The sequence below is a fragment of the Hydractinia symbiolongicarpus genome, chromosome 1 (assembly GCF_029227915.1).
Source record: "Hydractinia symbiolongicarpus strain clone_291-10 chromosome 1, HSymV2.1, whole genome shotgun sequence".
Classification (NCBI taxonomy): domain Eukaryota; kingdom Metazoa; phylum Cnidaria; class Hydrozoa; order Anthoathecata; family Hydractiniidae; genus Hydractinia; species Hydractinia symbiolongicarpus.
This window is the reverse complement of record NC_079875.1, coordinates 12,981,279-13,005,282: the sequence shown is the minus strand read 5'-3', so window position 1 is coordinate 13,005,282 and position 24,004 is coordinate 12,981,279. Positions and strand designations below refer to the sequence as shown.

The 24,004-nt window shown below is 32.8% G+C and overlaps 1 protein-coding gene across 2 annotated transcripts; it reads right to left on the bottom strand.

The window, feature by feature from the left end:
* Nucleotides 1-277: 277 nt before the first annotated feature.
* Nucleotides 278-23,565, bottom strand: LOC130640511 (phosphatidylinositol 3-kinase catalytic subunit type 3-like). 2 transcript variants are annotated; one of them, XM_057447157.1, is made up of 30 exons: nt 22,685-23,565; nt 22,214-22,499; nt 15,990-16,076; nt 15,345-15,446; nt 15,141-15,198; nt 14,082-14,167; nt 13,865-13,985; nt 13,661-13,747; nt 13,484-13,579; nt 13,027-13,203; nt 12,590-12,682; nt 12,422-12,478; nt 12,207-12,335; nt 11,574-11,727; nt 11,039-11,160; nt 10,831-10,901; nt 10,255-10,348; nt 9,580-9,696; nt 9,119-9,221; nt 8,105-8,181; nt 7,350-7,421; nt 6,411-6,480; nt 5,218-5,282; nt 4,505-4,589; nt 4,032-4,106; nt 3,413-3,498; nt 2,777-2,859; nt 1,289-1,379; nt 818-943; nt 278-472 (listed from the first exon to the last, which is right to left on the bottom strand). In XM_057447157.1, the coding sequence occupies exons 2-30, from the start codon at nt 22,432-22,434 to the stop codon at nt 458-460; spliced, it is 2,820 nt and encodes a 939-aa protein (XP_057303140.1). In that variant the 5' UTR covers nt 22,435-22,499; nt 22,685-23,565; the 3' UTR covers nt 278-457. The 2 variants fall into 2 exon arrangements, with proteins under 2 accessions (XP_057303140.1, XP_057303141.1); XM_057447158.1 differs by lacking the exon at nt 15,345-15,446 and having other exon boundaries at nt 22,685-23,564.
* Nucleotides 23,566-24,004: the final 439 nt, after the last annotated feature.

Here is a 24,004-nt window from a genome sequence, read left to right as displayed (position 1 = left end):
CAAGTTTATTTTCTCAATAACTAATTATGTCTATACCAAATATATATTTATAAAATTTCTAGTAAGTCAAAAAACGAAAAAACAACAATCTACGATGCTGTTTTATTTGAACTTTAAAAAAACTTTTCTTGAAGAACATTTTACAAAATCGAACTTGATCTACTTTCGGCACAGCTCTTACTTAGAAAAAACAAACTAATTTTCGTAAAAAACCCCAAAATTTCCTGATCTTTATCTATATTAGTGTCAGCCGTAAATAAGTCATCATTAATTATAATTTTGGAAACCGTCACGCTCTAAGCGTGATAGGGACACTGTACATCGTAGTTTGCAATAGAATTCTATTTACATCAACAAAAGCAGCGTCAGCGCTATTTACACAAAGATATAATTCTATGTAAAACCTTCTCAAGATAATATACCGATTCGCCAATTTCGAATAAAATGGTCCCATCAGCTACCTTCTCCAGTACTAAAAAACACACATATAATTAATCAGGACATAGAAGCTGAACAACGTTACTAATGTTTAATGCTAAGGACACTACACAATCTAAATCCTATAACTAACAAAAAATATGGAATGCCTGCTACATTTATGCGTTTCGTACGCTCATTTTTAAAAACTTCGAAACGATGAATGTAAGAAAATTGTTAAAGGAAGGTAGACACGAGTCAGCAAGGTTTTGCTATAAGTAAGTCTGTTGCGTTTAATTTATATTGTGCTTTAAATTTTTCGCATAACAAAAAAGCCTCAGGAACTCATACAATAATCTATTTTCCAACCATATAATAGTTTTTTCATGCACACACTCACCTGCGCAAACTTGTGAATTTGTTCAGCCAGGGAAGCAAACACGGCGCTAACACTTTCATCAATTAATCCTTGCAAATATTGTACAGCCTCTTCGTCAGTCAAATCAAGACGAAATTTGTCCTGTACCTGAAAAAGAAAACACATTGTGTCTTATAGCAGCAGACCCTTTTCGAATATATAGTTTCGAATAACGGATTTCAACAATTTTTTTTTGGTTTTTGATACAACAACAAAAATATCATATTTTAAAAGAAGACTACCCTTATGAAGAGATAAAATTAGTTATAAAACTATGAAATCTCATCTACTTCATTCATACCACCGACAACATTTTGGCCACTTTTGACAAATAAATTTTTTTTTCTAATATCTTTCTTGATCCTTTATATTTCAAGATTGCAGCGTTGGTAGCTACTTCGTACCTTATTTACAGTTTTTGTTAAGATTACGGCGTTAGTAGCTACTTCTTACCTTTTTTACAGTTTTGTCAGGCTCCAGCGCGATGTCTGGAACAGACGCATCCACCATTAAACTGAATAAATTGAGGAACAGATTGGCATATCTAAACGAAAATTAACAATTTGTCATTAATATTAAAAATTTTGACGCCCTTTGGGATCCCACGCTAACAATCTGCTCTTCCTCCCTCTGATTATAACTATGTTACTAAGTTAACAATTTGTTATGTTTTGCTTTTTGAGAATCCAAATTAAAATGTTAGTAAAAAGTATTTGGAAGTTTAACGCCCTCAGAGATTCCATTCCAACGATTGGCTCTTCCTCTCCGCTGACTGTAACCATGGTCTATTACCCAAAAAGGTACGTAAAGCCTTGCTTTGACTGACGAATGTCGCCACCCCTGATCTCAGAAGAAAACATTGAAACGACCACCAGAATCTTAGTGGTGTTTTGAAATATTTTTGATAACAGCACGAAGCTTTAATAACCTTGATAGCAGGCTAGTGCAAGCTTATGATTACAAGCCGAATTTACTATCATTGCATTGTCTCGGATTTAAAATGTGATAGATAAATAACTGACTGTAAGCAACTGAATAATTTATCAAACTTTTCGGAAAGACATTAAATAATGGAAAATTACATAGTGAAAATGTGTAGACGTGTACTGCATGGACGTCCATTAGACGCATGGAACGTGCCACATACTTTACCCACTACAAGCAATAAAACAAAACCGTTCGATATAATAATGTCCCGTTCAAACAATCCATGCACTATTTAAATTTATTATACCTACAGGACAGACGAATTGTTTTAAAAATATAATTTAAAGCAATATATTGAATTCGACAAAATGGGTATCGCTCACCCAAGGCCTCTAGATCAATAAAACCGCTATTGAAATTCTAAACTTTTACTCCCCTGGTTTCGTTAATCCTGTGCTATATATATTTGGAATAAAAAGACTAGGCCTTAGCAGAGGGTACCCAGAACAATTTCCTGTTAGCAAAAAAAGCCACCTGATAAATTGCAGAAGCACGAGTTACTTTTGTTACAAACAATATTATAATTTAGTTTAATATTTGAGAGTAGTGCTCGTATTGTAATTCAAAAGTGATTTGAAAAAATTCTAAATTTTAATATTTTTTTTAATTCGGAAAAGTTCTGTCCAACTGCCATTGAAAGTGTTAACAGAATTATGGCAATGTGTCAATAAAAAAATAGAAACAAGATGAGGAATGTGCTTAGGTGCGGTGCTGAAAATCACTATTCATTTATTAGGAAATATTTCCATATGACCAGCACACAGTTTGTAGATGTTTCCACGGTTTAACAACGCAGTGAAATGAAAGTGAAAGAGGAAGAAATTAGTTTGAAATAAGTGATGTGTTCATTGTGTACAAACGCCCTGCTGTGAAGTCACGAGTCGAGTCAGATTCAAATATAATAAAAAAGCATGGTGATCATGCATCGCACAAATAAATACAACTACAGAATACCTTCTCAAATGAAGAAACGCTGTGAAACATAGTTTACGAAATTGTTGGTAATAGTCACTTGTAGTACCACCCATGCCTTCCACCTGTAAAAAAGTATAACATTAAATACAACAACAACGATAAACAAACAAACAAACAAAAATAAAACATAATTATTTACGGTGGGTTTTTATACATCGCAAAAGGTCAACCTATCTCTAACCTACAACGGTTTTGGGTATTCGCACTCTTAAACATGTCTTAATAAGCACGAATTACTCCAGTTTAAAACGCTACGCTTACTTTTACGCGAACCAACCCAAAAGTCTAACTTCCACGTTGGTTCCCTAGTAACTTCATTTTCGAGCTTTAGAAAGACTTTGTTCGCCTGAACAAAGTTTTTCTAATGGAATATATTATAATTGCATAATACGCCTTACACCAAGTTTTACCGCCAATACAACAGGCGTGCTTCGTCACAAAAGTTGTGAGCAGAAAGAAAACTGTAATAACCAGCTTGTGTATAGATAGATAACCTAGCCTAAAAAAAAATAAACCAGCTCTACCATTTCTTACCATTTCGCAGAGAAAACTGAATTAACCAGTTGTGTATAGATAAAAAAAAAAAAAAAAATTAAAAAAATAAACCATCCTCACCATCTCTTTACTTAATTTCATCGGTGGTGGAAATGGTTTCGGATCGCGACCAAGAATATAACCAAAATCGATATGAAACAAATTACCTAAACAGAAGGAGAGCTAGTATTTGTTGGACTCAATTTGTTGCATTGGAATGTCATTTGTTGTTATTGCATTTACGTTTTTTACACAAACTACCCAGCTTTAAAGTTCAGACTTTCATTCATGGGTCCTGAAGTTGATTAACTGGTTGTTTTGCACTTGCATCGTATATCCTACCTTTATTCTTTGGATCACGTGTATCCAGAGTGGACTCATCATACCACCCAAATGTGTTTCCGAATTATATAAAAACACTGTGTAAACAGTGATATATATTGTTTTTTGCAAAAAACTTCTGGCATATGGAAAGATCGATATTACTTTCGTGAGTATAAATATTACGTCTATTATGCATATTTTTTATTCTCATAAGCCGGTGTAATTGGTCGTTTTACACATGAATGAAATTTTGCTGAAAAAACCTGATTCAATTTGCCCGGAAATTTATTGCACGGTGAATTATGTTTGGTAAGTCCTAACAATAGTTACAGCCCGAATAAGAATACATAGATTTCACTTAAGAAAAAATAATTACCACTTTTGGTCAATAATAAGTTATCCAAATGTCGGTCACCAACGCCAAGCAAATACGTAATCACACAATAACCCGCTAAAAAAAACAAAAAACAAATTCCACTTAAACTCAAATCTCTATCATATCAAAGAAGTCAAATCTGTTAATTAGTGGATAGCAGGTAAAAGCCTGCTTTCAAGAAATTTGACTAATTCTGATAAAACAATATTTTACACACCATGCTCATCCCACATGTTGGATTACGAAAATATACTTCTATCTAATTTCCTCGGCAACGTTGGATGGTCAATATTGGTTGGGTGTAAAAAGCAATCACTTCATACACACAGAATACACCCAACGTTTCATCCAACATTAAAACTTCCGGTTACTTACTTACTGACAACGTTACAATATATATATTACATTTGTTTGCTACTGCCTTACTTTATACAGATTCCACGGGTGGTAACATGTATGTGTGTAGGACCTACCACAGCTTTTCACGTAACAATCCATGGTTTCAGGTTGGATACCATACGGAGCCCCTTCCATTGGCGAGTACTTGCGAAAGAAGTTCTAAAGAAAACACTTTTATACATTCCAAAAAAAATTCAAATCAAATAAGGAAATCAGTACAACATTTCATTTAACGTTTTTCTGGTGTTAGATGAAACTGATGATAAAATGTCGGAAGCAAAGGATTTTGTTGCCCCTACTAACTTTCATTTAAATACAAAAATTCGTTCATTCACAACTTCAAAATAAGAGCATTCGTAGTTCGATTGCATTTGCCCTTAACCAGAGTTTCTTTATATAAATGTCATTACGTCCTAATTTTTGGGCATTGGCGCATAAAAGTCAGTATAACAGTAAGCGTAAAACGGTTTGCGCAAAAATTAATACTGGCGAAAAAAATTTGGTAACATATAAAACAGAAGGGGCTGTATACGCAAGTATATTTTGTCTAACACCCTGCATTTTAATATTCCTTCTTTACAGTTATGCGGGAATTTTAACTTCCGCAAAAATTAATACACGCGAATACCTTAATATTCATATTGTGCGAATGTAAATACACGCGAAATAGACGTTACGGTAACACGATTAAAGTTATTCGCAATAATAATGAACGTTCCATTAGTTCAAGAGTTAATGGGAAGTTCATTGTAAGCTATAGTTACAAAAATTAAAACTATTCGCTCACCTGAATGCTTGTCTCATCTCGTAAAATTTGCGCAACTGCTTGTGAATCAATAAATTGAACTAAACCTACAACAGAAATTATAATCACAAAAAATGAGTTTAAATTTTCGCAAAATTACCCATGATAAATAATCAGCCTTATCAGTTTACTCCATACAAACTATACGTAAAAGCAAGGCCTGATAAATAAGTGGGTGGATTATGGCCAATTAAATTGTTTCCATCAGTTTTCTTTGGTGGAAACTACTTGGTGTGCACATAATCTCCCATTTGTTAACCGAATTTCACGGGTTTTAAGGTTTTTTTAACTAATTTGGGTTTGTTTTTCAAGGGTCTTTTACAAAGAACACAGACACAAGAAAAATATATAATACACAAGAAAAATATATAATACACAAGAAAAATATATAATACACAAGAAAAATATATAATACAAAAGAAAAAATATATAATACACAAGAAAAATATATAATACACAAGAAAAATATATAATACACAAGAAAAATATAATACACAAGAAAAAAACCTACACAATAAGTAACGTAAAAATGTCAAAAAAACGCCAGTGCTTAACATTTGATTATTTTCCAAAGAAAGTATTTTTTAAAAAGAGTAAACACACATCATACTAAGAGCAATGTTTAAAAAATAGACGAAAAGAAAAAAAACGTTTTTGGAAATATTTTTTTCTCCAAAAAATGATGCTTAATAAAGATATTGAATGCCACTTAATCTGGTTCAAGGTTTTTTGGTCTGAAAGGCACCTACACGAGGTAATATATGCTGAAAAGCCTTATCAAAACCACAGAAACGTCACTTGCTTACTTGTCTAAAACATTCTAAAGTTATATACGGATATATCGCCAAAGGTAAGGTTTTTCCGTACGTATAAGAAAATAGCCCTTTAAAAGTTAAAAAAGTTCTTTGTGCACCTATGCAGTTTGGTATAACAGTACAGCTTTCTGCAAGCTCGAAAAAAAAACAGGCTCGAAATCAATAAAACAACGATAAAGCAAAAATAATCCTCATTTTTCAACATTATTCTGTTTTTTAATTGCCTGGTAAGACTACACAATGTTCCAGTAGTTCTCAATACCAGGCCGATCACCTTTGTAATAAATAAAGCAAAAACAACAAAAACAAAAACAAACAAACGTATATTGCCAGAGACAACAAGTAAACAGATTTGTTTACCTTGACTAATACTGGTGGCAAGCACGTTATACGGCGTTAGCTTCAAATCCAATTTTTCACGCATCAGTAACTACAAAAAAGTGTAGAACAATATGTGGATTATTTTTTAGTCCAAACAAGACTATTCCAAATATAATATTTTAACGAGAAAACTTTTTGGAAAAACAAATTAAACTTAATAAAAAATAATCATAAAAAGAAACCACGCTAAACACATTTTTCCAGATTGTGATGAGTATTAGTTACCATACTTCATCGTCCCCACATTTATATTTTTACTTGTTAATGACAACTTAAAGGGGTTACGAACCGGTTAAAATGCTCACATTCCGTATATCCTGCTCACATATTAAAAATCCGGCAAACGCGTTTTGTGCAATGAATAGACCAGCGCACTTTGCTCGCGTTGGTTCAATATTTTTTCGAAAAGTATATTACAAACAGATTCAGCAAGACTCATTCTGGATGAAAACATGACCAAGGCTCGGGAAGATAAAAATTCTAGATAGATCTATATGTTAGAGTCTATAAATTACATACATGCCGAAAAATTAGCCATTTTTGTTTTTCACCGCCAGCAGCCCGACTTTCGTGTAAGTCACTAAAGTCGAAAACCAACAGCCATTCCGTGACCCCTTTAAATACTACGTCGAAACATAAGATTTACGTCATCAAAAAAATTCGATCTGTTTGGGATGCTTTTAATGTTCTTAATGAAAATTAACTTTATTACTTAAAAAAAAAGGAAAAATCTCAAAAATCAATATTTCGTCTTCAATCGTTTGCGAAATTCGAAATTTTTCCGTTTCGGGAGAATTAATTATGCGAAACATCATTTCCCTTAAGCTCAAATTTCAAATCCATGTTGTCTGTTTCAAGCAAAACTAGGCAAAGAAAGGAACGAATAAACAAACCAAAGAAACCACTGAATATTTTTACCTTATCCATTAATGAAATCATTTGAAGGACAAGTTGATCCTGTCTCAAATCATCACCATTTTTAAAAATCGCCTGAAAGACAAGAAAATCCTTTTCCTTATTCCAACTTCATTGTTTAACAGCTGAACACACTAGCCAACTGTATTTTTCTAAGTTAATCTCAACTGTATTACTTTCTCTAATCTAGGACCGTAACTCCATCATTCCTGCGGTGGAACTGTTTGAGTCAGGTTTACTATGACGGCAGGAGTAAGGAAAGTGGGGCTATTTTTTATTGTATGAAACAAGTCTCCTTTATAATTTCTATCTATTTAAAATGGTAGTCAAATCGCTATTTTGTGCCAAGCATGCACGAATTAGTAATTCCCAGGATATATAAGACTGAATTAGTGATTCCCGGGATATATATGAAGGGCGAGAATCCCAGGATTGGAATATGTACGACCTGCTAACACGGAATGTTTCAAGGGCTAAAAAACTGTAAGTATTAGAATTACAGTGAAAAGCATAAAACGCAAATAGGCTCCACATAAATCGGTTATAAGATAATCGTGAATAAGATGTTGTGCACTGGGAATATTGGAGCATAGGTACGTTCAAACTACAAAAAAGTATACAGCAAATTTGCGTATGAGATTAATGGAGGGGCGGACATAATACCACATATACCACAAAGATAAAAAATGTACAGTTTAGATACAATTTGTATACAGTTTTATGCATTTTTAACATTAGGTTTTAGGACAATGGCTTACCACATAATCTTTATTCTGTATCGTTCTAAATGTCAGCTTCATAGGCATCAAGGCTGATTTAAATATGCTGGCCTTATCTATTATAAAAGAGTAAATAAATGGAGGGATGGATGGATGGATAAATTAATAAATTTGTTCAAACTACACCTACAGCATTGAACATGCTTGCAGAAATAGCCTTTTGTCAGCCTATTCTCAAAATGATCAAACAGCAAGTACAAAAGACGATCTACCTTGCCAGGGGTGTAAATCAGGGGTTTAGATGTTCAAATTAAGGAACAATCTGCACCAGTACCATTTGACTAACTAAAGTCCTAAGTCTGCTGCGGATAATCAGACATTAAAAAGCGAACTTTGACAAGTTCGTTGTGCTTATTAATTAAATGAAACACGGTTTAATCAATTGCTTGTGATCACTCTTGTTTAAAATTCTGCTCTCCTTTCGTTGATATATTATGTCCGGGATGTAGAGTTCATACTAATTTCATACTGCCCTTTTTAACGTTGCGACGAAAGAAAACTGCGCAATTTAGAGTTAACTCTTTCAAAATTGACATTGTCGAATTCATGTCCTTCAAACCTATGGCTTTTGACAGCCGCAACTCTAGAGGACCTAACATACACACCACGACCTGATGATCGAATCGGTAGGTCTTAAATAGAGCTGATTAAACTTAAGTTTGACCTTTTCCTGATATTGCACGTTTGCGCAAAAAAAAGATATTCGACGTCGAAATTTAATTAACGCGTAAATCACCTTCTAATTTGTGCAAGGTATTAAGCTATGAGTGAATTTAGAAACATACTAGGTTTTCCACTTTTTTACTGTATGTAAATTACTTTTAAGACGGATGGATTCTCCATAAACTAATTGATAATAGATACTTAAGCGCGCTTGGGGAATTGCCGATTGGCACATTAGAAAATTAGTGTCAAAGAAGGTTAAGCAAGCTCGACATAAAAATTAAGTTAAAGAAGTTGAAAAATTCAAAAAGATGTATAGCATGAGCGTACGTGGGATGATGCCCTTCACTTTGATATCAGGATCAAGAGGTAAGGGTAAAGGTTCGAAGCTCACATATTCTGGTGTATCAAGTAACTGTTGAAGCTTTTCAATCTAAAAACATAAAAATAATAATAAAAAATACAACCAGGTTAAAACAAAAATTAATGTTTTAATTCTTGTCACAATAGTACTCAAGAGTGTGCTCATAAGCATGTTTGGACACAAACGTTTTTAATGTTGCCTTATTGAGGCATTTCAACGTGGTCACATTGCAAGAAAATGCTGTTAACAAAACATTTTTACGTTTTAAACTGAAAATCAGACAAATTAGACGTAGAAATTTAGACTTAAAATTAACTCGTTTTTCTATGATTTTTCTATGATAAAGGTAACAATATATTATTTACAAGGAATATGTAAAAAGATATATGAAACATATCATCTCAAGTAATAAGAAAATGGAGCAGACCTTTTTCTTCCTGTTGCCACTAAACTGTTGTATTTGTTTTACAAGCTCTGTTATTTTATCAAGAAATTTCTGTTCTCTTCCTAACATGCTTCGCCGTCTCCGACAGTCGTGATTTCCCTGAAAACATTAGACAAAGAGAAAGTTAACCCACACAGGTTAAGAACTTACAACAACAACAACGCCAATCACTAAAACTAAATAGCTGTTTATTGTCATCTTAAGGATCTGCAATCATTGAAAAAATTGAAAAAACAAAGGCTGTCTTTTCGTCATTTCTCAAACGCAGATAAAAGGGGCAAATGATCACTACTCTGTAGCCGGCAGACTGTAGTCGCTACATTTGCGTAGGCCTGGTAAAGAGCGTGCAACATTTGATAGTAGCATTATTTAGTGCCCCCTTACAAGGAAATAAAACACGTAACGACCTAAGAAACTCTCGACATTTAGGTACATGCTCAGCAATAATTAATATGTTTTAAGACTATGCGAAGTAAACTTTATCAAGTTCAAAGTGCGCGAATCTAATGCAGAAACAATGAAATTCCTTGTGGCGGCTAAATTCGAAATTAGCCGTGATGTTTCATGATATTTTGTTATGATTTTAGATATAAATACCCCTTGGCATATCAATAAGATGATTTACAGAAGGAACCCCCAGGAAAATGTAACACTCACATTAAGAAGTGCTTTACTGAATCTTCTCATTATATTGTAATACATGTCTGTCACTTTTTTATCTCTTGCATCTTTACACTCAACAAAGAGATACCTGAAACATACACAAACACAGAAAACTTTTAAAACAGTGGAAGGTTTGTCCCTGCTATACATACCTTCAATTTGTTTGGCTAAAAAGAACAACGCTCTCCGAATAATCCTTACAAAAAGGTTTAAACATCTTTCAAAAGTGGCTTGTTTTATTAAAAATAAAATTCAATAAAATTTTAATAAAAATCAAAGTACAAATCATCTTAGGGCCATACAGCATAGATATTTCAAAATTTTAAATACCTTTTAAAAAATAGTACTACGTTGCTGTACAGACTGCTTGGTCTTTTTTGTGTGTATATTTTTTTACACACAATAAAACAAACAAAGAAACAGACAGACAATCAACAAAATAATATAAAAACAAACAGCAAACAAAAACAAAAAATAAAATATCAAAATTTATTTGAAAATTAGAAATTACACACATTATCACTAGGAAAATAGAATATTTGCTTTTCTTTGTTTTGCAAATGTACGTACCAGTAAAAGAAATTCGCGATTTTATCATTGGTGCAAGCTCTAACAACTAGGAAAGACGCTAGATCGGATCCCTTAAAAAGGAAGAGATGAAATGTCAAACAGGAGGGAAATTTTCAAGCAAAACAAATGATACAAAAAAACCGTAAAAAATCTTTATACAAATGGACTTTTTTGCACTTCAATGAAAAAAATGAAAAACATTTCTTACACTATCCTTTTTCACTGCACTTCTAGTATTGGATTGAAACACATTATCCGATGAGCTTTCCTTTGCTGCATCTTCTTCGTTTTCATTTTCACTTGTAACTTGTTCGTCAATGTTGCCACCATCTATAAAAGATTAAAAATGGTACATCGTAACAGAGAGTAAATTCTAAAAACACATTCTCATTGTGTATGGGGTTTGTGTAAATATGAAAACAAATATTTAAAAAAAATTCTTTTGTGACAACTAAATAATTTGCCACAGTTAAAAAAGTCTCTGCAGGAAATTCACCAAAAAGATTTTTCTTTACTTCCATATTATTATAACAGTAACATAAATTTCTCGACAGCTAAAAATGGTTTTTTGCAAACTAAAAAGATTTGACAACAGCAAAAAGACTTCTTGGCTGGCCTTTCTCGGTGACCACAGCATCGCCTATGTAAAACTTCGCTGCTGTACTACAACCTTTATTTACGTGAATTAGGCCTTTGTTGAAATGTACCAACACTCTACAACAAATGGTGGTATACACACTGACCTAAGATCTCATCTTCTGATTTTCCAGTGTTATTTCCACCAGATTCACTCAAGTCTGAATTATCAGTTGATGAGTCTGTTTGTTTCTCAGTATCAGTAGGCTCAACATCATACCGCAATGCTTGCACCAATTGCAACAAATACAACAATAAATCCTGAAATCATTAAAAAGGTTCAAAGCCATGTTGTTTGGCCAGCAAATACAAGAGAAAATTGTCATCACCCTCTAATGTTAAATAAACTTTGCGTTGACTGTGGTACAAAAATGCACATAAGACTTTTGTTTAACTGTACTCATGTTTTTTGCTTAATAGAAAAATTTCTAGGATGCCATGGTACAAGATAATGGTTTGAAGAGAACAAGCATTAATAAGACTATTTCTGCATAATTCATTATAGCATAATTTGTAAATATTTTGTGAAACTTATGTTCAGGCAATGTTCCATTTTTCTTATCATTATCATTTTGTTAATAATTACGTCAGTCTCTTTGTGCATAAAAAAATCCTATGTATACTATTTGAAAGAATAACGGGACATATTCATTGTCTCAATCCCATCAGCAAAACAATGCATAACCTTTGACATTAGCGAACTTTACAAATAAAATAAAACTGAGAAACAATAATTTCACCTCATCAGATGATTGTTTCAATCGTGACACTGCATATTGGCGAACTGTGCGATTTGTAAATTGTGGCGTCAACAACTCTAATGCATCGACTGCATCGATTGGGTCCCATTTATGGAGAACGTCGATTGCCTATGAGTAAAAGTAGTGCAGAAACTCTGTTGCTTGTGAAACAATATAGTTTTTGAACTTTAAAAAGAACCATCATTATTTTTTACCTGCTTGGTCTCTTGAGAATGATTCCAATTTACACATTTTAAAAATTTGGTCAGTGCCTAATTAAAAATAATAAATAAATAAAATAGATAACATAAATTAAAAAATAAATTAAAAAATACATTAAAACAGTAATTTTTTTTATGATACAAACAAGCAAAACAAGCAACCTTTTTTTGACTGGTGAGATAAAATCGAAAATGCCATATCAGATCTTTCTCTTCAGATGTCAGATGAGCAGATGGTGGGTAGGAGATAATTGCCTATAAAAACAATGAATGTAATTTTAAATGTATACTCCATCACAATTGGCAGTCAAAAAAATGCAATTTTGGAAGGCGTAGCTATACTTGAGAGCAATGTAAGGTTGGGCAAGTTCATGGGAAAGAGAAAAGACCCAGTTAACTTGATATACATAACTTTGCAAAATCTAGTGAAAAAAACCAGTAGCAATAATAGAAATAAGTGGACTATGCAGATTGTCAAGCAGCACATTCCAAAAAAATTGCTTGAATGAGAACAGGATGAAAATAAGAGGATAGAATAGGATGGGATATAGATGCAGACCAGAAGTGAGTGTCATGACCAACATAAGATAACTACTTACAGTTAAAAGATCTCTTTTTGCAGCATTTGGCTTAAGCTCACGCGACATTGTCCCACTTCGTATACTTCTAGTAAGACGGTGGTGCTTACTTTCAACTAAATTTTCCAGTGATATCTCAGGATCGGGGACAGTTACTATTTCTGGATAAACTTGCACATACTCAATCTCATCAGCATCCTAAAAAACAAGTATGTAAAGTTTTGTTAACACAAAGAGCTTGAAAATAAAATAAAATACTAGTTGTTAGCCCATAGAAAATTCCACAGAGAGGATCGCCTGCTGTACATATTTCGCACATCCTTGCCTACCTGTTAGCATCAAGTAATAAAATTTACTTGGGCAGAGGTAATTGCTATGATATATATGCAATAAAAATGGCATTTTAGATTAAAAAATAATTGGCTTTTAAATGGGCTCACTGAGAGTGTTATAATATAGGTAGAAGAATATTACAAACCTTCTCAAAGTACACAATTGAATGTTCAACTCCATTGAAGACAGTTCGGGGAAATTCAATCATTAAATAAAAAAATGGTGAATTTCTTTTCTCTTTCTAAAATATTAAAAAAAGATATTGAGGCTGGGCAAATATATCCGACATTGTGAAATAATTAAAAGCAAAAATATTTTTTACCTCGTTGACCATTTCAATTTCACGGAATGTCAAACGATCTAACCAATCCACTTTCATAATTTTGCCTTTATGATGCTTTTTACTTAACTACATAACCAAAAGAAGTTTAACAAATTAAAACAACATACGCTCTACAAAATGTTGAACTTGTTTTTTAATCAAAATTTAATCAAGCTTGATAGAAATGATAAAAAATTTCCAAACCTTAGCTAGTTTGCTCATTTCATCTGCAGCCCCTTTGCTCACTTTGCCTGGAGTCTTGTCATCCCCGTTGGCAACCTTTCCAGGCCACACCCTCAAGTCATGTATTCCCTGACGTAATGTTCTACAGAAGGAATAGTTGACAACAATTTCTTTGTTTATTTCATGAAAAAGTCCTTCTAAAAGTATTACTACAAACAGGAGTATATAAAATGCATACCCATATTTTCCAAACAGAGAAACTGTTGTACCTCCAACAGTCATGCATCGTTTGCAATCATACACATCCCAAATGGTTATTCCAAGCTTAAAAAGAACATCAATAAATTTAAATGTTTTCCATGAACTTTAGACTGGCCTGCTTTAAGCATTATCGGTGTATTTTCCCTTTGAATCTTAAAATAAGACGATTAAATCGTCAAAATTTTAAAATAAAGTAAGTAATTGTTTCTATAAGAAACCACAAAAGAAACTACAAATTCAAGCTCCTGCGAAAAAATGATTTGCTCTAAAATAGCAGGTATATTTTTATTATTAAAAAAAAACTAATTTGCTTTTTTTGTTTTGCTTTCAAACTCATTAAATTGAAACTGCTACAAAGACAAACATCTGACATATCTTGATAAAACTTCAAATTATATAGCACATCAATTACTTCTTATAGTGATGTCATGCATAGTAATTAAGAACTAATTAAGATTTTTCAAAAAAATATCTGTTCATAGACAACTGTCTTATATTTGTTTTATTTGAAATCAACTTTTTTTTACAGGATGTAAGGCTTAATAAGATTAAGCACTAGTTTGCTTCCAGATTTTAAATATTGGCTATTACATAAAACCACTCCTTAAATCATAAAAATACTTGGTAGAATGGTAGGACATATTCATTGTGTCCATGGTGTTTAGAAAATGATTGCAATTAAAAATTACACCATAACTCTATTTAATCACAGAGATTTGTACAAACTTTTAACACATCAACAAACCTAATTTTCAATTTTTTTACAGATTTTACCTTAAAAATGGTTTATGGTCATTTTTGTAACAAAAAAATAAGAACAAAAAAAATTCGCTGACAAAGTTTTTTGAATGGTAATTTTACGAAAATATAGCCAAAGCTTGTGAATGCTTTTATAGAGTGTCAATTTTATAAGGAAAATTTAAAGTTTAAATGAAGTGAAAGCATCCGACAGATCTAAATTATCACATTTTTTTATTATTCTCTGATTGACATTGCCGATTGTACATTATTTTATGCACATGACTATGAAACTCACCTCAGCATGGCGGGGTAGATCTTGATATTTTATTGGTAATTGAACCCATTCGTTCCAACTAAAAAAATTAGGGTAGGTTAGTCAACTGAAAATACACCAACAATCAAGAATCAATATAACCTACTCAATATATCCAAGTGTACATTGCAAATCTTCAAACGTATTTTTTTTTTCATTAGATGTCAAAACACACTAAACACCTACTTCCATCTTGTGTTGAAAGACTTGTACATCGTACGAACAGGCATAAACATGGGTTTTCCATCATGATAAACAGTTATAGTGGCAAACAGATCTGGACATGAGCTATGCATAAAGTATAATAATAAAATCATAACCAACGCTTACTATAATTAGTCATAAATATAGTTAGGGAACTCAAAGTTATGCTTTTAAATTTTATTAAGGATATAAATTTCACAATTAGGAAATATTCTGAGAGCATTTAAAAAGTTATAAGAATGAAATAAAAAAAAATGAAAACAAATTAAAAAGAGTAACCATATTAAAAAGAATACACATCTGAAAGGGAAAGCGAGATGCTTATGTTATACAGCTGTGACTTTTTGCCTTGAAACATTTTGATTTTAAAATAACATCAAATCCCATTGTTAAGCCTTGATGCACCAATAAATTAAACAAAGATGACAAAAGCCTTTGTTTTTCACTTCACTGTATGCTTATTTGATTACTGGCCGTCTTTTGGTTACTAGGTGCTTGTTATAAGCCTTTAGGTTAGACTCAATTATTTAATACCTTGTTTAGTTGGTTTCATTAAATAATACTAATATCATGTCTTAGCAAAGGAGTTTATTCTATGTTTTAACAGTAAAGTTAATTTTATTTTACCTTTGATGGAGACCAGAATATTTTAATTGAGGGTCGTTTAGAAGCTCCTGATAGTTCTCCAAATTCTTTCGTCCCTCAAGAGTCCCACTAAAACAAAATTACATAGAAATTACAGTACTAAAATATTGATCTTAATAAACACAAGAAAAAATATGTAATCTGAAAATACAGACTGAAATTAAGTATCCAAGAAACTCTAGTCAAAGTTATTAACAATACAAACTCACTACAATACAAAATGACTACCAATGAGCAAGAGACAATAACTGCTCGTTTTACAAAAATAAAAACAAATGTATTTCTTTTTTCACAACAGTTGTTATAGGTAATGCTTCTTAAAAGCAAATTGGCAAGAACTACAATAACCATTTTTGACCAAGAACTAAACTAAAACAAAAGAATATTGTGATTACTATGATTTTTGTAATGTGTTTTTCCTTTTCTTCTTAAAATTTGTTTCTATTAAAATTCATTGTTTAAATACTAATTACAGGCAAGCACCATTACACATATCAGTTAAACTTTTTTTTTCATATTTCCTAAATACGATGTGCAAAAAGTTCACCTGAGTAACAAGCTTTAGCCCTATGATAAAAAAACATATAAAAAAGAGCAGAACATGTCTCAGTTCTCAATGTAGATTTTTTGGTTGAATGAACAATTTACTCTTATATAAAAATGGAGTTTGAGATATCAGAACACATATCATGCTGATGCTGTATAGTTTTATTTTTTTTAGTTGCAAATTTGGTTGAAAACTGTTAAAACAGTGTACTTTAGAAGGTTAATGTGGTGCGCAGTATTTCTCTTAAAAACTATTAAAAGGAAACGGTATAAGGCTAATATGGCACTGCACTTCACTTGAAACATGTAGAACAGTACCATAAAAGGTTAATAATGATGCCCTAATTTGCTTAAAAACAGTAAATAATGCTTTAAAATACTAATATGGTATGTTACAGTAAAATGACTAAACTAGCACCGTAGAAGGTTTGCACAGCTTCCTTTAGGGAAGTCCCCTATAACATAAGCAGATGTTGAAGTGAAAAGGAATTTTTCCATCTAAAAATATTTTCATCCACAAAGAGATGTTGTGGTGCAAAAGTTATAATATATATGAAGATATTATATATATAATAATACGGAGACTGTGTGTGTGGGTGTGTTTGTCTGGAACAGGCAAAGTGAATGTGTTCATTTTCCTTTGATGTAGCCAAAAATAAATCTCAAATGCTAATTCTTTTAGTGTTATGGTGTGACTTAAAAAACACTATATACTTTAACGTCAATATCTTATATTAAATTGATGAAGCCATAAATTGGTGACATCGTTCATTTCTCACCGCATGGGTAACTAGGGACAACCTGGGACCAATTAGGAACATATACATTTTCTTGATCAGCGCTTAAGCAGTACGCAATTAAGGCAACGTAAAAACAAATTTCTAAAATTTTTTGTTATAGATGGGTTGATAACGTTATCAAAATTCAAATAACACTTCTTTTCCATCGTCTTTCTGCCTTCCATGGGCTTTATCGAATAGTATATATATAAAAATAAAAATGTTCAAAAGGAAATTTTTTTAACATTGCAACAAAACCTTTTAGTATAAGCAATAACAGTTTTGTGTGTGATTTATTACAATCTTCTGCGGAATTATTACATAATTATAATAATAAATTTGCTACTTCGAGTTAAGACTTAAGAGTATTTTAATTTTAGCAATAAAAGTTGCAGTTATTAAATAACAATTATATATACACTGTAGCTTTTGTTAAATCACTCACAACAAAACTTTTGTAGAGACTATTATATTAAAGTAATAAGGATAAACAAAAGAGGGCTTTCAATTTGCCTGAAAAGGTTTGCATAGCAAGAACGCGGAAGTTTAATACTATTTTAAGCCCTTTTGTTACTTGCATATTTAATCTGCAGACGTTGTCCATCCTAGCGAGGACAATGAAAATTGAAAAACATGGGACTAAATATGATATATATAAAGCAGCAGTTCACATACATCTTCCTCGCTTAACCAAACATTTTTTTTAACTAAGATGGATTCATGGAAGATGCGTATATACGTCTTTAAAAGTGAGTATAAATGCCTCAGGGTGGCATGAATCAGTTAGGCTCAATCTGCAAGCCAGGGATCCTGTGAACCATGGATATTGCAATTTCAGATCTTGTTGGCACATGGGTTTCTTAATCAAAGGTAGTTTGCTGTCCATATATATAGTTTGGATCAGCTAAAGTATCTTCGTACCATAATCACATGTATTACATAATAGATGAAACTTACATCCAATTCGGCTAACACATATTCTAAATAATCAACCAAAACATTAAGCTTGACACACATTATCACATGTGGAATTCGTTATTTTCGAGTTATATATACTATATGCTGTATTTGTTGTAACCAATACTGACCATGTATTACAAATATGAAAACTATAACACATTTGTCATGGCCAAAGTTGGTTTGAACTGGTATATTATAGCACAAGTTTTACTTGATTACAGTACACAAACATGGCTGAACCAAAAATACCTGGAACACGGAATCCCTAGGTTGAGCGATTAGCTATAGCCTATACCGTCCATATTACAGTCCAGATCGCCAGGAACTATACACGAGTATACGAGTACAGGTACATTAAATGCTGAGTAAAGTGCAAGACGAGTAATCGGCGAGTATACTACTCCATACCCTCGAGTATAGCCTCTTGCGCATGCGAGTACAGTAAGTGAATAATTTGTGAGTACGTGTGCGAGTATAAGATAAAAAACGGGGACTCGTCCTACCGTAATTTTTCTCGATAGCTCACATTTGTCTGCTACCATACACATTGTGAAAACTTTTACTTCGTATTCGTGTCGTAGGAAATAACATTTTATTTTACATAATTTCTTTTTATGCTGCAACAAATTCTCTTTAGTTTACATAAAAATGTATACGTTGCTGTAATGGCTCTTTATAACTTTGAATTTATACAGTTAATTTCTCACAGACGAGGAAACCCTTTGCTATTTACACCTCATATTTAAATGCTTTTTTCTCCTAGCAAAATGTTTTGTTGCTACATTCAAACATTATTCCTTTTTCTTCGCAAGCATCAATTAAACAATAAACTCTGGAGACTAAATTAAGCCAATCGCATTTAATTTTATTGTTTTGTAAGTAACCAAAAGTAAAAACGTGCCCAGCAGGGAAATCTTGATTCCAGTGAGAATGATGTGCACCCGAATTTTGAGTGAGTTCGCTAATTACTTCAAAATGGGTTGTCATAAATTATAAGTAGCTTTAAGTCTATTGTGTAGCTATCAGCATTTCGCCATTTTGAAAAATTAAAGGAGCATTTCAGCACTAAATTTTGTTTCTATGAAGCTTTATGTTCTTATATGAAAAACATTATATTAAAAAATAATATGTATCAAGGATATGCGTCTTAGTTAAAATGCCTAAAAATAAACAAAATAATGAATTATTACAGATCATATGTAACAAAAATGTATGGAAGATTCTTTCTCATGTCTTTATAATTTTAGTATCCATTCTCATCTTACCAATCATAGTGTGCATAATAAAATAAGCGGCAGTAATGGGGAGGACAAAGTTTCACGTGTCTTATTAATTATATTTTAATTTTTTTCACATACTTTGTGGGCACCTGTTGTTTGAAAGTAGCGTATATAAAAAAGAAAAAAAAGAATGAATATCTTTTGCTGTTTTTTTACAATGTTTATCAATTTAGTCCTGGGCACTAGCTTTTGAAATACATGTCAATAACTCGTAAACATGATACCTGCTATATTGTTCTATTACCAGAAGCAAATCATTTCAATATTCTCAATGTGATTGCACATATATAAATATATTAGAATAACACTAGTCGATAAGGCCTGTGGAGAAATCCACTTAGGCAAGAGGACAATGTAAAAATTGGTTATTTTAGACCTTTTGCTGATGTCAGCAGTGCATATGCGAAAAAAAATTGACGAAATTCAGTTTATCTGTTGTCCCTATTGTGTAGAGCTCGACACGCTCATGAAGAAAATGTATGTGATCATGTGATTTTGATGAACGGTTAAGGGTTTAAAAATTACGCTGACGTCAGCAAAGACCCGCAAAAACACACAAAATTAATTTTTAGAATTTGTATACATGTTGCCTTTAACGTATAGGCTTTTAAACGCTGATCAAGAAAATGTATAGGATCATGTATTTTTGACAAACGGTTACGGAGATATGGTGCTTTAAATGATTTTTGATGACGTCATCAACCTGTCCATTCCGAAATGGATTCGGGGACCCAGGTATGAGAAAATTACCCAAATTGGACCTAGGTGGTCCCTATTTACCCACGCGGTGAAAAATTTCCAAGTTATTTGGCCCCAAAGTTTTAAGTGCGTTTTCAATGTTAGCATGGGTTGGACGGGGTATATTAATGACCCTCTTCCAATCTGATCTAGACTGTGTTAGATCTAAACTCAACTTCCTCTGCATCAAGTCTGTCCTTATAACCTTCTGCCAAGTCTTTCTTGGTCTGTCTCTGGGCTTTGCCTCAGGAACTATCAAGTATCTACACTTTCTTACCCAATTATCCTCCTCCATTCTTTCCAAGTGCCCCAGCCAATTCAATCTTCTTATCGGGATAACATCTTTAATTCTATGGAGACTTAGCCTGCTTCTTAGCTCATCTGAACTCTTTCTGTCTCTCAGACTGGCGTTACATGTTAGGATATTGACGTTAAAGTAGTGTTATTGACGTCGCGCTGTAACACCATAAAATATAACATTTGAGACATACTTTTTTCGGTGACATCAAAGGAAAATGACGATATCCACTATGGCCGTCACATACACTCTGTATTATTATAAGAGATTCAACACACAAAAAAATTAATCTCCAGAATCGTGTTTTAGAGAGAGTGAGATCTTTATAATACAGACAACTGAATTTCATTCGATATTTTTTGACTCAAAAATCAATTTTCAGAAGCGACATTGGTTTGTTTGTTTGTTCAGAAGCAAAAGAGTTTGCTTGAAAGATACGACTCCGCCGTAAGGCAATTGAGGTTCTCCCTCGTTCTGGCTATCATATATATATAGCTTGCGTTGGTGCGCACTTTCCCGCAGTTGAGTTAAATATAACACGAATCAGTTTAGACTTGTCTGGCTCTTTGGAGTGTCAGGTGGCATGGTTCCAAATGGGACTGCTGATTCGATCGTAAATTAACAAAACGCCAGGGCTTAAAGTGTTAGCATGTAATCGCAATGCCAGCTTCAACCCACTATTGAACATAGAAAACTAATGAACGAAGAAAATAACACTTTAAAAATAGTGTTTTTCAATAAATCTAACACCAAAATAAAAGCATATTGGCCACAAGTGCATTCTCCACCAGTTTCTCGTTTAGTTATATCGTTTTCCTTTCGAGCACGCTAGCGAGTACTGTGTGAGTACAGTAGCAAAAATGTGCAAGTATTTTTGACGTACTTGTACGCGCATTATACTCATCGTGTACTCGTGGAATACCCACAGAAGAAATTACTCATACCCGTAGTTTAATACTCGTGTATAGTTACTCGCGATCGGTACTGTACGTGAACGCTAAAAATTTTTGATTTCACTTTTCTTTGTTAATTTCTCTTTTCACTGGCAAAACAGCTATGACATAATATCCTGAGCCTTACATCAAGATCTAACAGTATTAAAATTTTCACCAGTACTGAAATTTGAGTACTTTGCAAAACAGACAGTTTTTATTGGGTAGATGACAGATAAAAAAAATTATGCGCAGTATGCAGAGTATGACATTGTAGCTAGTCTACTGTTATCTTTGCAATTATGCATTAAATACCAAACAAACCTAGCTAGCTAGCTAGCTAGCTATACAATTAGCTACACAGGCTGGGAATGGGAATATTTTTAAGAAACCATTAAAATCTAACATTGGAAAAACACATCATAAAATTAAGATGTAAAGCACAGAAATAGGATGTTTCTCTCACCAGAGTCGTTTTTTTTTAGATTAATCACATAAAATCTACAGAGAAAAAGAGACTGCACTCTTCCACTAAAAAAAAAATAAAAAAAAAAAACACCATGATAAAATTTCGTCACGTAAATATGCGTATATTTACGTAATCCCTTAGCTATACATATTGATAATGATGTTATTGAAAAAATAGATCTGAACGTTATCCCAATGTACTTACATTTTTATTTGCAAAAATGCATCAACGTCACAGCTGTGAACATAACGAAATTTATCTTGCACTTCGTTAACCACTCCAGAAGCCATCTTGAATTTTTGAAAATGAGGTGCCGTCTGCGCTAATTTCGGATCCGATGGGACGCCGTATTTATACGATCCATGGGGCGAGGGACTTTGAAGATGCATACCTCCTAACAGACTAACCTGGTGAAATTGTTGCATGCTTTCATGTGAAATTGTAATTGTGAGGTTGAATTTTTGGCTTTGCGCATCAACTTGGTGTTCGGCTGTAAAAAAATTATACTTTTTTGGTCAAATGCAAAGCTATAAAAAACGTTTGGTTTAGGATTGTTTTCATAGAGGTTCATCACAACAATTTTTATAGAACATTATTTTTTGACTTTCGCCCTTTGCTCTGCGTGGTGGGATCTTTAATATTACTTTGAGGAGACCAGAAATTAAGAGAACTTACCAAAATCGAGAGGCGCAGGATTGGCAGTATCCAGACTGTGAAGTTCGCTTTTTTTGTTTTGTATATTAGGCTCTGTTGTTTGTACATGTCGTTGTTTTATGAACGACGTAATAATCAGCAAGAATCCTTAAATACCCATGTATTTATGTTATCAAAGTTTTTGGAAAAAAATATGACTTCATCTTAACATGTTTTAATTGTTATTGTTCCCACAAAAAGATAAAACGACAGAACAAACACCCCTGTATTCGCATAGACGGCTCCAGTGCCAAGCGGTGTCCCATTATAATGTCCTTTGATATGGATGTTCTGTGGACGTGTCACTATATTCGTTTCTTTAGTTTAATGAATGACACGTCTTTGTATTCTTTAGACTTCTTTCATTTCAACATGCTCTATTCCAATCGTTTCAAATGAGTTGGATAAAGTTTTGGCGTAAAAATTTAGTCGAATAAAGTTTTGTCGAATAAAGTTTTGTCGAATAAAGTTTTGGCGTAAAAATTTAGTCGAATAAAGTTTTGTCGAATAAAGTTTTGTCGAATAAAGTTTTGGCGGTTAAGGTTTTGGCTAATAAAGTTTTGGCTAAAAAAGTTTTGTCGAATAAAGTTTTGGCGGTTAAGGTTTTGGCTAATAAAGTTTTGGCTAAAAAAGTTTTGGCGAAAAAAAGTTTTGATAAAAAAAGTTTTAGAAGGTACATTTTGGGGGGTAGTTGTCGGTGATTAATTAGACGGTTCTTCAAAGTTGAGTTCAAGAATTCCGGTCAAAGAGCGGAAGAAGAAAAAAGGGAGAAAAACGAGAAAAACAATGTAAGAAAAACAAAACAGAACGAAACAATTATCGGTGATCAAGAAAGTTATTTGGATAAGCAAAAAACTAGAGAGAAAAACAAAACTACAACGTGGCGCCAAATTTTAAAAAACTTCTAAAATACCGTCTAGTTTACAGTAATGGCTTATTTCCAAAAATGTAAGAACAAAAATAATTTTTTTATCAATTATTTTCAAAATTTACGGCGTAACCAACCTGTCGATTTGTCCTGTCGGTATAATGAATAAATGTATGAAACCAGGTACGTTTTAAATCTCTGAGGAAAACTATACTTCTATAGTCTAATCTATTTCAGGGACAGGGACATCTATGTCAAGACTTCTAAATTTATGTATAACAACCCTGAGTTAAGGAATTCCTGCGACGCAGAATTGTAGTGTATGATTTCCATAATTATGTTTCCTTTGAGTTTCGTTTCGCCTTAGGTTCGACAATAATCTCATGTAGTAAGCGCACCTGTACGTTTTAGAGACATTGGGTACGTGTCTGCTG

Coding starts and splice junctions, on each gene's coding strand:
- LOC130640511 (XM_057447157.1), bottom strand. CDS start 22,434: ATGCAACAATTTCACCAGGTTAGTCTGTTAGGAGGTATGCATCTTCAA. Junction 13,986..14,081: donor TCTCTGTTTGGAAAATATGG/GTATGCATTTTA, acceptor TTCCTTCTGTAG/AACATTACGTCAGGGAATAC. Junction 4,107..4,504: donor TTGTTACGTGAAAAGCTGTG/GTAGGTCCTACA, acceptor TGTTTTTTTTAG/CGGGTTATTGTGTGATTACG.